At 41.0% G+C, this 13,226-nt stretch overlaps 1 protein-coding gene across 1 annotated transcript; it reads left to right on the forward strand.

Moving 5' to 3' along the window:
* Positions 1–151: 151 nt before the first annotated feature.
* LOC121297975 (transketolase-like) lies at positions 152–13,207 on the forward strand. Its single transcript, XM_041224634.1, has 14 exons — positions 152–459; positions 3,507–3,624; positions 4,556–4,669; positions 4,858–4,955; positions 6,871–7,062; positions 8,146–8,264; positions 8,768–8,964; positions 9,170–9,334; positions 9,797–9,953; positions 10,526–10,656; positions 11,222–11,305; positions 11,774–11,867; positions 12,410–12,532; positions 12,973–13,207. The coding sequence occupies exons 1-14, from the start codon at positions 353–355 to the stop codon at positions 13,158–13,160; spliced, it is 1,887 nt and encodes a 628-aa protein (XP_041080568.1). The 5' UTR covers positions 152–352; the 3' UTR covers positions 13,161–13,207.
* Positions 13,208–13,226: the final 19 nt, after the last annotated feature.

Here is a 13,226-nt window from a genome sequence, read left to right on the forward strand (position 1 = left end):
TTATAATCGGCATAATGAAACAATTAGCCAGATGAATACAACAGCTGCTAGTTGCTGATTAGTTCAGACAGGACAGCAGAAGAGTAGTGCTTAGCGCTGTCAACTCCACCCTGTTTTCCGTCTGTGCCTTTCCAGGACTGTACTAGTACTGCACACACACACACACACACACACACACACACACTGCAGGGCTTGTGTGCGCTGCTCTTGAGTTGCGGTTCCCTGTGTTTATCACAGTCTGTTAGTCCATTCCGGCAGGCAGTACGCTCAAGCACGCACGCCCGAGTTCAAATCTGAAAACCAAAGCGAGCACCCTGTTGCAGTTTGCGTGTAATTCTGACAGGTTTTCTACATGGAGGACTATCACAAACCCGACCAGCAGACTCTGCAGGAGCTGAGGAATATTGCCAACCGGCTTAGGATCAACTCTATCAAGGCGACTACAGCTGCTGGCTCCGGGTAAGGATACGATCAATAGCTACAGCATATGTACAGTTTTTCGGTTATTATAATTATTTTAGTTGCACACTGTACTTTCTCACTGGGTCGATTTTATTTAGCTGCAGCGGCTCAACGTTGTTTACTTTTGTTCAACACATATTAGCAGAAGGCCTTATGTTGATAATAAAAAAAAGAATGCCATTTATAATACAAGCAATGCAGTTAAATAATGTAATAACAAATGTGCATGTTTCTATTTTCTATTCATTTTGTATTTTTATTACGAATGACCCCATTTGATAACTCCTGTATCTGTTTTTACATTACAAAGCAGGCCCAGTATTTTACGTTTTTCGGGATGTATCGTGGCAAGGGGGTAATACGTGATCATTAATGAAAGTAAATATGTGATGTTTTATGTGCGATAGGCCTATTGTACGCGCATAATACCAGCATAATGCATATAGTTCCCTGGCGCTTTATATATCGCTTTCATTGTGCACTTTGTAACCAAGTCACGTCCAAGTATTTTCTTTGGAGGGAAATGATAAAAATCCAGTTTAAATACTGTAACAGATGTAACACATTGTACCATATCAGCCTGTTAACATTCGGGGTTGCCTTGATAAGAACATGTATGTATATGCGCGGCCGATGAGATGTCGCGTACTGGATTTCCACACAGGTGCGACTCTAGGCATATAGGTGAGCAGAGTACTATACATTTTAGAGGAATGTATACTTTCAATTAAAAATCATCGCACGTTAATGCTTTTCCAGCTCTACTTAAACGACGTATGTTAGTTCAAATGTCAGTTTTAAGTGTAGCTGTAGCTAGTCGCGACTTTTTGGATTTCGAAAGCAGGAAACATACTGACATATATTAGTGAAAGTTGCAAAAGGACAACGGCAGCGTTTACTTTTTTTTTTTTATTGCAGCAGTCGTTCAGAGCTAATTCTTTCTACACGGTAATACTAGGCACGGTGTCTTAATGGCTAGCGCTGCTGCCTCACAGCTCCAGGGTCATGGGTTTGATTCCTCAGGGGTCTGCAGGTGTGGAGTTTAAATGTTCTCGCCGTGTTCGCGTGGGTTTCCTGCGGGTACTCCCGTTTCTTCCCACAGTCCAAAGACATGCTGGCTATGCGGATTGGCCTTTCTAAATTGCCCCTTAATTGTCCTGCGACGGACTGGCGTCCAGTCCAGGATGTAGTCCTGCCTTGCGCCCTGTGTCTGCTAGGTTAGGCTCCGGCTCACCGCGATACTATAGGATTAAGCGGTTACAGATAATGGATATATGGATAATAATAGTAAGCTATAAACCTCCTTTTCTACAGATAATAAAATTGGTTTAATTGAAATGTACTTCTTCAATGTGTTTCAATCCAGCAGTTCTAAGGGTGCAAACTAAATGGCCTGTCACATTTGTTCAATTAGGTTGCCCGTTTTTTTCCAGCCTGTAGTTCTGTTAAGGTACAGCAGCCTCAAATACACCCAGCATTGTTCGAGGAAGGATATTCAATTATTTCTGCTACTCATCGTGCATTGTGCAATTTTGGAATGTCTTTGGCAACAAACTGACTTTGAAATTACTTCCTGTTGTTACAAAACTTGATACGTTGTTTCAGTGTCTTCGAAATGTCAAAAGTCACAGCTAATACCACAAACGCAAAGTATTTATTTATGTATTTATGTATTTATTTATTTATTTTTTCATGAAAAAGCATATTCCATATTAACTTTAATTGGCTGAAGTAAGTTCATTATTGCAGGGCTGCCAGATCTGGTATCTTTATTTTCACGTTTTTCGACCAGGTTACGAGTGTAACTAATGTAATTCAATACACAATAAAATAAACTGAAAAATTATGACGAACACATCAACCTTTGTGTGTTCTTTGAATCAGAAATAGAAATCTCCGAGTTGGAACCTGAGTTCTGGCTGACTGCTGCGGAGCCAGGCAGGGGACAACAGCGCCCCTCTATGTTGGCTCAAGGAATAACAAGCCACTGAATTCAAACCAAAACTGGTTTCTGTTTCTGGTCAACTGTATTTAAAAATAAGCTCCAAATGTTTTTTTCCATGTTGAAAAAATTCCCACCTGATAAGCTGTTTTTAAACAGTACAGCACTACTGACGCAGGTGGTAAATATTTTCGTTATTATAGATTGCAAAGTTCCCCACAAGGTTTCCCACGGTGAGGCTGCAGCTGAACTGTTTGCAAGTGCAAGCGCTTGAACTGCGCAAACTGAAATAGAGATGACAAGTTTATTATAACCCGCTGGAACTAACGATGTTCTTCTATTGTCTCGCTCTTGATGTGTTCCAAAATGATTCCTGTTACAGGTTTATAAAAGAAATAGAAAAATCTATTTCCAAGAGATTCCACAAGTCCCGGATGGATGGTTAAGTATCGACTTTGAAACAGCACCAGGGTGATAAAACATTAAACAAGCATGCCATGTTTTAAGGGTAATGATTAACATGCTAATGAATGCACATTTTACTAATTTCAGCGTCCTTTGCTCTTCTTAGCAGAAAAAACCCTAATGTGCATGAAGATGTTGTTAAAGGAAATATGTGTGTGTGTGTGTGTGTGTGTGTGTGTGTGTGTGTGTGTGTGTGTGTGTGTGTGTGTGTGTGTCCTTTCATGTTGAGTTTGCACAAATAAATAACCACGTGCTGTATATATGTGATAATAATGTGTCATCTTAGACCTCTTCTTCTGTACTGTATTAGTGCAGTCAGCTTTGTAATATTTATTAATAATGTGCTTCTAAGTACAGTAGATAATATCATTTTGATTCTATTATTTGGTTTTTATATTTTGGTTATGTCATTTTTATTTCAATCTGGGTGAATAAATAAATAAATAAACAATACCTACACAGTTGCGGAGTTCTCAGCGTAGTAGCTGCTAGTTGCCACCTCCCAAGAGAATTTGAAATGGCTTCTCTCTCCGTTAGTAAATTAAAAGTCTCCATCGTTGTGCGGGGTTTGTGTTGCTCTTGACAGGGCTGGCTCATGATGGAGAGAGTTACCCAGCTCTCTGTTTTTGAATTGCAGCCACCCAACATCATGCTGCAGCATGGCAGAGATCATGTCAGTACTCTTCTTCCACACGATGAAGTACAAAGCCCAGGACCCCCGCAACCCCAGTAATGACCGCTTTGTGCTGTCCAAGGTAAGGACTGGAGCAAAAACTGACATTTCAAGTCCACCTCCACCTGGACACTCTTGTGTCATCCTCAGCTGCCCTTATCTACTACAGTATGCACCTTATTTAAGGTTATCGGTCGAAAATGGTAGCCACTGTTACAGCTGCTTGCTACAACCTGCCTCTGATTAGTAACCTGTGAGAGCCTAATTTATCTGTTTTGATAATGATTCTCCATTATTGGAATTACTGTGTAAAGCGACTTACCTGCCACCAAAGACATTGATTGCTTTGAGTTCTAAGTGCCTGGCATTCAATGCTGTGATCATGGTAAGTTATTATATAAGTTTATATGAAAGAGTGTGAGTCACTTCTGCGTAGTGAAGTGATCTTGTGAACTGTTAATGCAAAATGTAGAAGTTCTCAGTCTTACTCTTATAAAAGTTTCTCATAGTAGAAACACAGTGTAATAAAGCATAGTATAAGCATAGTAAAGCTTAGGTAAGCATTGTAACGATTAGCGAGGTATGGTAAAGCATATTAATAAACATGACATACCTTGGTAAACGTTTGTAAGTGCACTGTATAACCATGGGAAAAACATGGGAAAACTACAGTGCAAAATACAGGGGTAAACTTTTATAAGGGTAGAAAGTGAACAAAAGCACCCTGCTGAAGAGGTTATTACCAGAGACTCTCTAGGCATCACACTTCAGAGACACTGCTATCTCATTTGCCTGGACTTTTTTGATTAAGTATTCATTGAACGATTGGTACCCTATTTGTAGCCTCGTGCATCTGGATTATATTTCTAGCACATGCATCATTTCAGTTGCAGGCTTTCGTGAAGAGGTCATGTTTCCTTTGCTTCTTGCTTTTGATTGTTGGTGGTTATTACCTGCCCGATATTTGGTTAGGAAGCCGGTTGCTTATTTCTCCTCCGGTGTTTGAATGGCAGGGTCATGCAGCTCCAATCCTATACGCTGCCTGGGCTGAGGCAGGCTACCTGAAGGAGGCAGATCTGCTGGACCTGAGGAAGATCAGCTCTATCCTGGAAGGACACCCTGTCCCAGTGAGTGAATGGTTCAAACCCATGTTAACATGCAGCAGCCTGCTATTTCTGAAATGGTATGAATGTGAATGAATCAGCAAGATAAACTGAATTAGCTTTCTGTGTATCAGCTGGTCAATTTTCTGATTTAATGGTCAACTCTGAAGGCTGGTCAGCAGTCATTAAGCGGATATGCCTTGTGATTTCAGAGGCAGGAGTTCGTTGATGTTGCCACAGGATCCTTGGGCCAGGGACTTGGTGCTGCCTGTGGAATGGCCTATACAGGCAAATATTTTGATAAAGCAAGGTGAGATGAAGCACCATTTCATCAACCAGGCTAACCCATTTTTTCAGCGTTTCACAAATGATGGGATTCAGTAAAATTAATAGGGTTTGACATGTGACAGTTAGCTTTAGAAAGAACATAAATTGACATTAATTACTGAACTTATATCCAGGGCTAGCCCGCAACCATCATTACACTGGGGGGTGGGGCAATACATTTGATTTTGATCAATACTGGCGAAGGAGTCTTAACCAGATGTCACTGTTACTGTCGCAAATACAGTACATCTAATTTGTCTTTGGGCCGGAATTGGCAATAAAAGGGGTTTTGACAAGCATGGTCCTTGTATTCTATATACTGAAATCTAAACCAATTTGCAAAGGTAGACGCATGCAGCAGTACAGTAATCTCTAAATTATAGATGACAAGGCATTGAGGTGTACCTTGCTTCCTGTGATTCACACCACTGCTTCCATTCAGCATTGCTTTTTGACTTCGCCTTTACCTGCAGTTAATTAAGCCCACAGCGATCCAGTGCCTGTTGTCAGATGAATTGGATTTCACCTGCCCAGTCAGACAGATTAGTCTGTGCAGGCAGTAACACTTACTATGCAGGGCTGCAGCTGGATGGTCTTACTGAAATAGAAACCTTCCAGAATCTGTCAGATAGGACCACCTGTCCCCTTTAGTAAAGCTTTATTTAGCAAGAAGGGAAAGCCTGATGGTGACTTGAGTTCTAAAACTCTTACCAGTAGCTGTCCCTGTTCAAGAAGTCTTACTGTAAAACAAAGCAGCACCTTGCTGTTGTTGCTGTGAAGCCACGCGATCCTTGAATGAAAAGCAAACCAAGTAGACTTGAAAATGTTCTTGCTCTACAAATCAGCCCGTTGTTTATGTGGAGTTTACACTGTATCATACCGAAACCCTAATTAAGGTTGACTAGGGTACATTTCCACAGTGGTTTTGTCGGATCCCCACGCTAACCCCAAGCCTATACTATGTATGTCTAGTGCATTACCATGTTTCGACATACTTAGCTTGCCCTTCCTTTAACAGAATTGTGACTATACTATTTTTTTTTTTTCCAGAATTAGGGAATGTCTGTTACAGTGGTGTAACACAGGAGAATTGCACATATTAAATACAATTATGGTTTCATTTGGCAGGCTCTTCTTTTATGCTGGACAGCACTGTGTTGACAGATAGCTTTTATGTGGGTATGCAGCTGTAGTGGTGATTAATTGGAAGTGAAGATGCAAGGCCCTGAGCCCAGGTGCCACAGAACTGGCTGTGGAATTCTTTTCTTTTCCACAGAGCTGGCATGCGTGCAGTAATGCATGTTGTCTTGGCCAATCTTCTCGCTTTAATGGAAACGGGTCTGTTTGACTGGAAAGCTGTCAGGCTCTATTATCTTTGACGTGGCGTGATCTCTTGGATTTAAGACCCTATTTGTGAGTCCTGCAGAGTTGCTGTCAGCAGTGTTTTCTGAACTTGACTGAGACAGAATCCTTTTAGGAGTACACTTGGGACTCTCCAGTATGATGAGCAGTCAGCCATGTGATCAGCAGGGAACACTAGCAGGCTGTTTATATCTAGCAGTAGATGCAGGTTAAGTGCTCTTTGGTTCAGTGAAACCACTGGAAATGCAAGCTTTGTCCATCTCTATACTAAAGTAATCTCCTACTCAGTTACAAAGCAGAATAATCTATTCACGTTTGAATAATCACCAGATATGGAACTGCCATACATTAAAAATAACATGAGACTATGAGGTATGCACAAACAGGTTGTACAAGTATCGTGTGGTGCTTCATATGATTCAGCTGTAATACAGTACTGAAATAAACAATGCGTTTGTGGTGCCTCAAACAACCAGCATTGAACAGCTCCCATATATTTTCTGCTCACGCTTCTTTTCTGCTTATCACTTTCCCAGTTACCGTGTCTACTGCCTGCTGGGAGACGGAGAGCTGTCCGAGGGGTCAGTCTGGGAGGCCATGGCGTTTGCGTCTTATTACCAGCTGGACAACCTGGTGGCAATCCTGGACATCAACCGCCTGGGACAGAGTGACCCAGCCCCCCTGCAGCACCACATGGAGAAGCACCAGAAACGCTGCAAAGCCTTTGGGTGGGCTTCCTCTGTGTGTGTGTGTGTGTGTGTGTGTCTGTGTGTGTGTGTGTGTGTGTGCAGGTATGACTTATACTCAGGTATTTGGAAGATGGAATTGTCTATCAATGCCCCTGTAACTGTAACCCCTCTTGCATGCATTGCGTTCCCAATACCTGTTCCATTAGTTGGAGGTTAGTGTCCAGTATGTGTCAGTTAGTCAAATGAGTGTTTGGTCAGCTGTGCTACTATGTATGTTTTATATATTATGTAGATCTTTTTTTAATTTAGAACCTGACGTATTCCAAAAACAAACCGTATTTCAAAGCACCAAGCAATTATCAAGAAACCCCCATCCAATAATAGCATTGTTCCACACCTGGGATAGTTTCTCCATCCAGCTCTATACAATTAGATTCGAATTCAAGATGAATTTCCAACGCTTATGATTTATTAACATGTGCTGTGCAGGCTCAGCTCAGGAGTATTCCACTGAGAACAGATCTGTATGTCTGGACCTGCGCCTCACTCTTGAACTGCTTGCATTTCCAGTGGGTGCTTCAATAAAGTAAATTGTAGGGCAGTTATGTATGTGAGATTGTATGTGTATATATATATATATATATATATATATATATATATATATATATATATATATATATAATATATATATATATAGTATAGTATATATATTTTTCAGAATATCGCAGTTGATTCAATTAGAAGGTAATACCTCCAGGTGCTTCTTAAGTCCCTTCTGTATAATGATCTGGGACAAGTTCAGAACCATTAGAAAGATTTTGTAATACTCTATAGTGCAGGGGTCTCCCACCCCGGTCCTGGGGAGCTACAGCGGCTTCTGGTTTTCCTTTCAACCGAGCTCTCAAACCAGTTACTGGCTTAATTAGTCAAGATGAACAAGATATTGTTACTGGCTTAATTAGTCAAGATGAACATGATGTAAAGACACCTATAAAGCCTGCTATATCCAAAAATATTCAAAAACATTCAGATAGGTTTTGTAAATGTTAACTTCACACTGTGTTATTCAGCTCCCAAGAAAGCACCATTGTATGTATTAAAGATCCTGCCATCTCTTTCCAGCTGGAACACCATTGTCCTGGATGGACACAGCGTGGAGGAGCTCTGCAAAGCCTTCTGCCAGGCCAGGCAGCAACCAACTGCCATTATTGCAAAGACTTTCAAGGGGAAAGGAATTGCAGGTACATTCGATTCAAGGGACTGACAGATTCATGCCCTAAAGTGTTTCCATTTCTATTTCATTGTTTTAATTTAGACACCTGATTGATATAGGTGTATTCACACTTGGTTCTAGTCCTTCTCAAGAGGTGGTCTCAGTCTGTTTGGGCAAAAGGACAGTTTGATTTGTTTGTTTCAGTGCAATGTGAAAGCACAGTCAGTTCAGAAACATGTCGAAGTGAACCAGCAAAAAGTACTGAGTCCTTTTGCACTGAAGGTGCACATGTGAAAACAAAAGGAACCAAGTTTGTTTCCAAGCGAACTCAGTTCGGTTCATTTAGAAGCTAACCATATGTGAAAAGCCTTTAGGATATGGATACCTTTTGCAATGAGACATGAATCTGTGTGATTCCAGCACAGTGTATTTGCTCATCACTGATTAGTGCCTTCAGAAGCATGACTTACTGCTGCTGCTGTTCTGTGTGAGCCAGCAGGTGTGTCACCTGTTTGTTAACCTGTGTTCCAGTGGCTGAGGATAAGCTGGGCTGGCATGGGAAGCCTCTCACCAAGGAGCTGGCTGAGCCAGTGCTGACAGAGCTCTACAGCCAGATACTGAGCGAGAACAAGAAGCTGTACCCCTCGCTGCCCGTCGATGACGCGCCAGACATCAGCATCCAGAGCATCAGGATGCCCAGTCCTCCGAACTACAAGATTGGACATAAGGTACTGCGCAGCACAAAGCCTGCACACTTGTGACATGGAGGAAACGGTATTGTTTTGAAGACCCTGAGGAAGCTTGTTAAAATGTGTTTTAAACTATGAGAGGATGAGCAAGCAAAACATTCACAATGCTACCGTGCATACTGCATAGTGTTTGTTCAGTTTTACAGTTCGTAAACATTTTCTTCTTTTTGTTTTTTCTCATCAGATTGCTACGCGTAAGGCTTACGGTTTTGCTTTGGTAAAGTTAGGTCGTGCCAGTAATCGAGTGATTGCTTTAGATGGCGATACCAAAAATTCCACCTTCTCTGACATGTTCAAGAATGAGTTCCCTGACCGCTTTATCGAATGCTACATTGCTGAGCAGAACATGGTATGTTTTTTCAATTTTTTTATCATCCATAATTAATGTAATTTATAAGGTTTTAAAACTATAAGACAAAAAAAAATGATAATACAAGGTAGACCAACATTTCCATCAGGGGTATTTATACTGTAAGTACAACATTACAGAAATAGAGGATCAGCAACATTAAAAATGGGAATACCGGGAAAATGCTAGATCCTTTGCACATTAAAATTAAAAGAATAACTAGAGACGAAAGAGAGAACCCAGTTTGGAGGATAGGAAAGAGAAACCAGAAGAGAAACCCCCCCATACATAATACATTCAGGCTTTTCTTCATATTAATCCTTTGCATCCTGAATAAACACATATAGGACAATCATGGAGGTTACATTCAGGATTTGTAGTTCTGACTACAGAAGGGGGATCAATCGTATGAGCAAGAGACCAGGTTACAGTCAACGAATGGCCCCCTCTCTCTTTCCATAGGTGAGCATTGCTGTTGGCTGTGCCACTCGGGACCGGACCGTGGCCTTCGTTAGCACTTTCGCAGCCTTCTTCAGTCGTGCTTACGACCAGATCCGCATGGCAGCTATCTCTGAGAGCAACATCAACCTGGTGGGATCCCACTGCGGAGTCTCCATTGGTCAGTACAGGATACAGGATACATGATAATGTAGTTGTTAAACCATGGATTGATTTTGAAAAACATCTTTCATTCACAAAATTATAAGAAAATACGTTGTAGCAGATAACAATTGGCTGAAAAGGTAAAGAATCGAGATATTATTGAAATAAAATGTATTAAGTAGAAAAAAAAATCATAATCAAATGTGTTTGTTTGTTACTTCTGACTCATGTATTTCAAGAATTTATTAACTATTAAACCCTTGAATGCGTGAGAGCCAGTTATTATTTTTTGCCCATCGTTTTTTAAGTTTTGCCTGTAAGCCTTTGTTTTTCCTAATTATTTACTCTTTTATTTTGTTCAGACTTTTTCTTATGTATATTTTTTGGTTTATTTTGCTCGTCTTATTGGCATTCTTCTTTCCTCTTACTTCCCCTGTCTTTCATCGAGGTTCTTATGGGGAGGCCAGGTTTCCTTTTCCTTAAACAGGTACACTGCATGCCATATTGCCTGTGCCTGCCTGTCTTTTAGATTCCTTGTTAGAGATCTCGGCAGGAATGTCATTCACAAGTCTGGACTCGCCCTTTCAGGTGAGGACGGGCCCTCCCAGATGGCTCTGGAGGACCTGGCCATGTTCAGAGCTATTCCCACGGCAACAGTCTTTTACCCGAGCGACGGAGTGTCTACCGAGAAGGCAGTGGAACTGGCTGCTAACACAAAGGTATAAACCTCTGGAATCAGTTTCAGTTAAATATCAGGACAGCAGGGGATACAGGTCTATCTATATATGCGTGCTTGTTCATTATGAATACAAGTATTTTGTACAAAAAAGTCGGAAGGATTTGTACTATGCTTGTATGATTTGTATGGTTTAAAAGCTGATGTGTTCATTTGGTAAATCTTGCAATCTTCTCTTGTCTCAGATTCTCGGTTACAAAAGAACTACATTTCACAAAAGTAATACTTTATTGTGACGGTAAATATTTAAAGATCAACAATCCTATGAGGAAATTTTCTGCTTGCCCCCATGCTTTGCCTCCATCATTGTCTGGTTGCTGGAGAATTGCGTGTTGTTTGCTAAGGCTGCTGGAAGATTGAATTCCCTTCCAATCACTGTGTCTCCAGTGAGTCTCAACACAGTGTCCTCGGACAGTTCCTTACAGTTTCAAGCACTGTTGTTGATGGATGAAGAAATGTCACACTCCTATTGTTTACTGTAGTTTGAATTTGCCTGTTTGTAAACCAGTACTCTTGTAGATTGTTCAGTGTTCTTGTGTTTTTTGCAGGGTATCTGCTTTATCAGGACCAGCCGTCCTGAGAACACTGTCATTTATAACAACAATGAAGACTTTCAAGTCGGACAAGCCAAGGTATATAAGAAAATCTTAAATCACCCATAACTATTGACACTGAATCACGGCATCTTGTGTACTTGATGTTCAGCAGAATTTTAATTCCCCCTACATATGTAAACATCATGTATCGTTAAATGTATTTTTAGAACGTAGCTATCAGTATTCTCAGGCAAAATACTGGTAGTTTACAAGTTGTCTGCTTATTGTTACTTACTAAAACAAGACCAGATTTTCCAGTAAGAAAATGCATAAAGCACAAAAAGGTCTGACAAAAAGGATTTAGCCTATAGGCTGTGTGGCGCATCCGGTAAAGGTGCTCCGCGTGGAATGCAGGACATGCCCTGTGCCTGGAGGTCGCTGGTTCAAGTCCAGGCTAATCCACTGCGACTGTGGACTGTGGCTCTGGGTTGGCTGCATGTGCTGAACATACTGCTGCTGTTGAAGTTCATTCTCAGAGTTGCAATGCATTTCTTATGCCACCAGGTGGTGCATCAGAGCAAGAATGACCAAGTCACTGTCATTGGAGCTGGCGTTACTCTGCATGAGGCCCTGGCAGCAGCTGAGCACCTCAAGAAAGGTAAAGCGTGCAGAGCTGTTTTAATGAAGCATTACCACGACTGCAGTGAATGTATCAGTATTGTAATGCTTTGTGTTCTGTGAAATCCCTTTCCAACAAAAATATAGCAGAGCCTGGTATGTAATACAAAGCCTATAGCTAAATATTTCTCTGTATTCTTTGCCCTTAATAGAAATGATCATAGTAAATTAGAGTGTAGGTTTGCAAAGTGAAAACTTAAGCTTGGAACATGGAAGAATACCATACAGCATGGATTTAATTTATGTAGCGTTGTTCATGAACAAGCATCACAGGACCAGGCAGCCCTAAATGGTACAATTGCATAATCACCAAAATAGTATTTTATGCTCTGCACATTTAGAGTGGTAATGTTTATAATAGCTGTCCATTTGGCATTGTTCTCATGATGTTAGAACCCAGGTAAAGAAAGGGAATATAAAACTTCTGTCAGTGGATTCCAATCAAACACAGGCATCTCTTACAGTGCTAGAAAACACTAACATTTCAATATAATACTTAAAATATACTATTCTTTCACACAGACAGAATCAATATCCGAGTGATAGATCCATTTACCATTAAACCTCTGGATGTGAAATTGATCATTGACAGCGCCAAGGCAACTAAGGGACGTATTGTTACAGTGGAAGACCATTACTATGAAGGTAAGAAAAGGAAGTACTCATGACAGATATTAAGATTATATACCAAAACCTTTAAATCCTCTTTAAACATTCCACTATCTTTAACATTAATCTCCAGAAGAAAATGTAGTCATCATAGCACCTTTCCTTGAGAAACAGGAGCAGCTAAGTGGTAGTGACCCTTTAGAAATGTTACTGTCATTTGTTAATGACTAACAACAAGTTACAAAGGAGTTAAAACTCACTTTAGTTCTGTCTTGTTCTTTCTGATTTAGTTAAATATAAGCTTGTTGGCGTATGATTTACTGTGAAATGAGCATGCATTTCAATTCACGGATAAAATCAAAACTATCCAGAAACTGGGCTAGTGGGAAGGACAATCTTAGAGAGTAGAGCTCCATCTCTCCCAGTAGTGTGACCTATGATCGTGGTAACAGTGGATTCTTCTGCTATTTCCGCAGGTGGCATTGGAGAGGCAGTGGCTTCTGCCGTAGCCAGTGAGCCTGGCATCGTGGTCCATCGCCTGGCAGTGTCCCACGTCCCGCGGAGTGGGAAACCAGCTGAGCTGCTCCGGATGTTTGCTATTGACAAGGAGGCCATAGTGCAGGCTGTCAAGAAAGCAATAAGCAGCTCGGCCAATGGAAAGTAGCTGAAGCACCACACACACGGTTTCTAATAATAAACTGCTTACTGAAACCTTCCCCCTAGCTGTTCT

The sequence above is a fragment of the Polyodon spathula genome, chromosome 23 (assembly GCF_017654505.1).
Source record: "Polyodon spathula isolate WHYD16114869_AA chromosome 23, ASM1765450v1, whole genome shotgun sequence".
Taxonomy (NCBI): Eukaryota; Metazoa; Chordata; class Actinopteri; order Acipenseriformes; family Polyodontidae; genus Polyodon; species Polyodon spathula.

Excerpts from the sequence above, each read along its gene's own strand:
- LOC121297975 (XM_041224634.1), top strand. The coding sequence starts at position 353 with ATGGAGGACTATCACAAACCCGACCAGCAGACTCTGCAGGAGCTGAGG. Across the intron at positions 460-3,506 it reads ACTACAGCTGCTGGCTCCGG|CCACCCAACATCATGCTGCA; the intron begins GTAAGGATACGA and ends TTTGAATTGCAG. Across the intron at positions 9,954-10,525 it reads CCACTGCGGAGTCTCCATTG|GTGAGGACGGGCCCTCCCAG; the intron begins GTCAGTACAGGA and ends TCGCCCTTTCAG.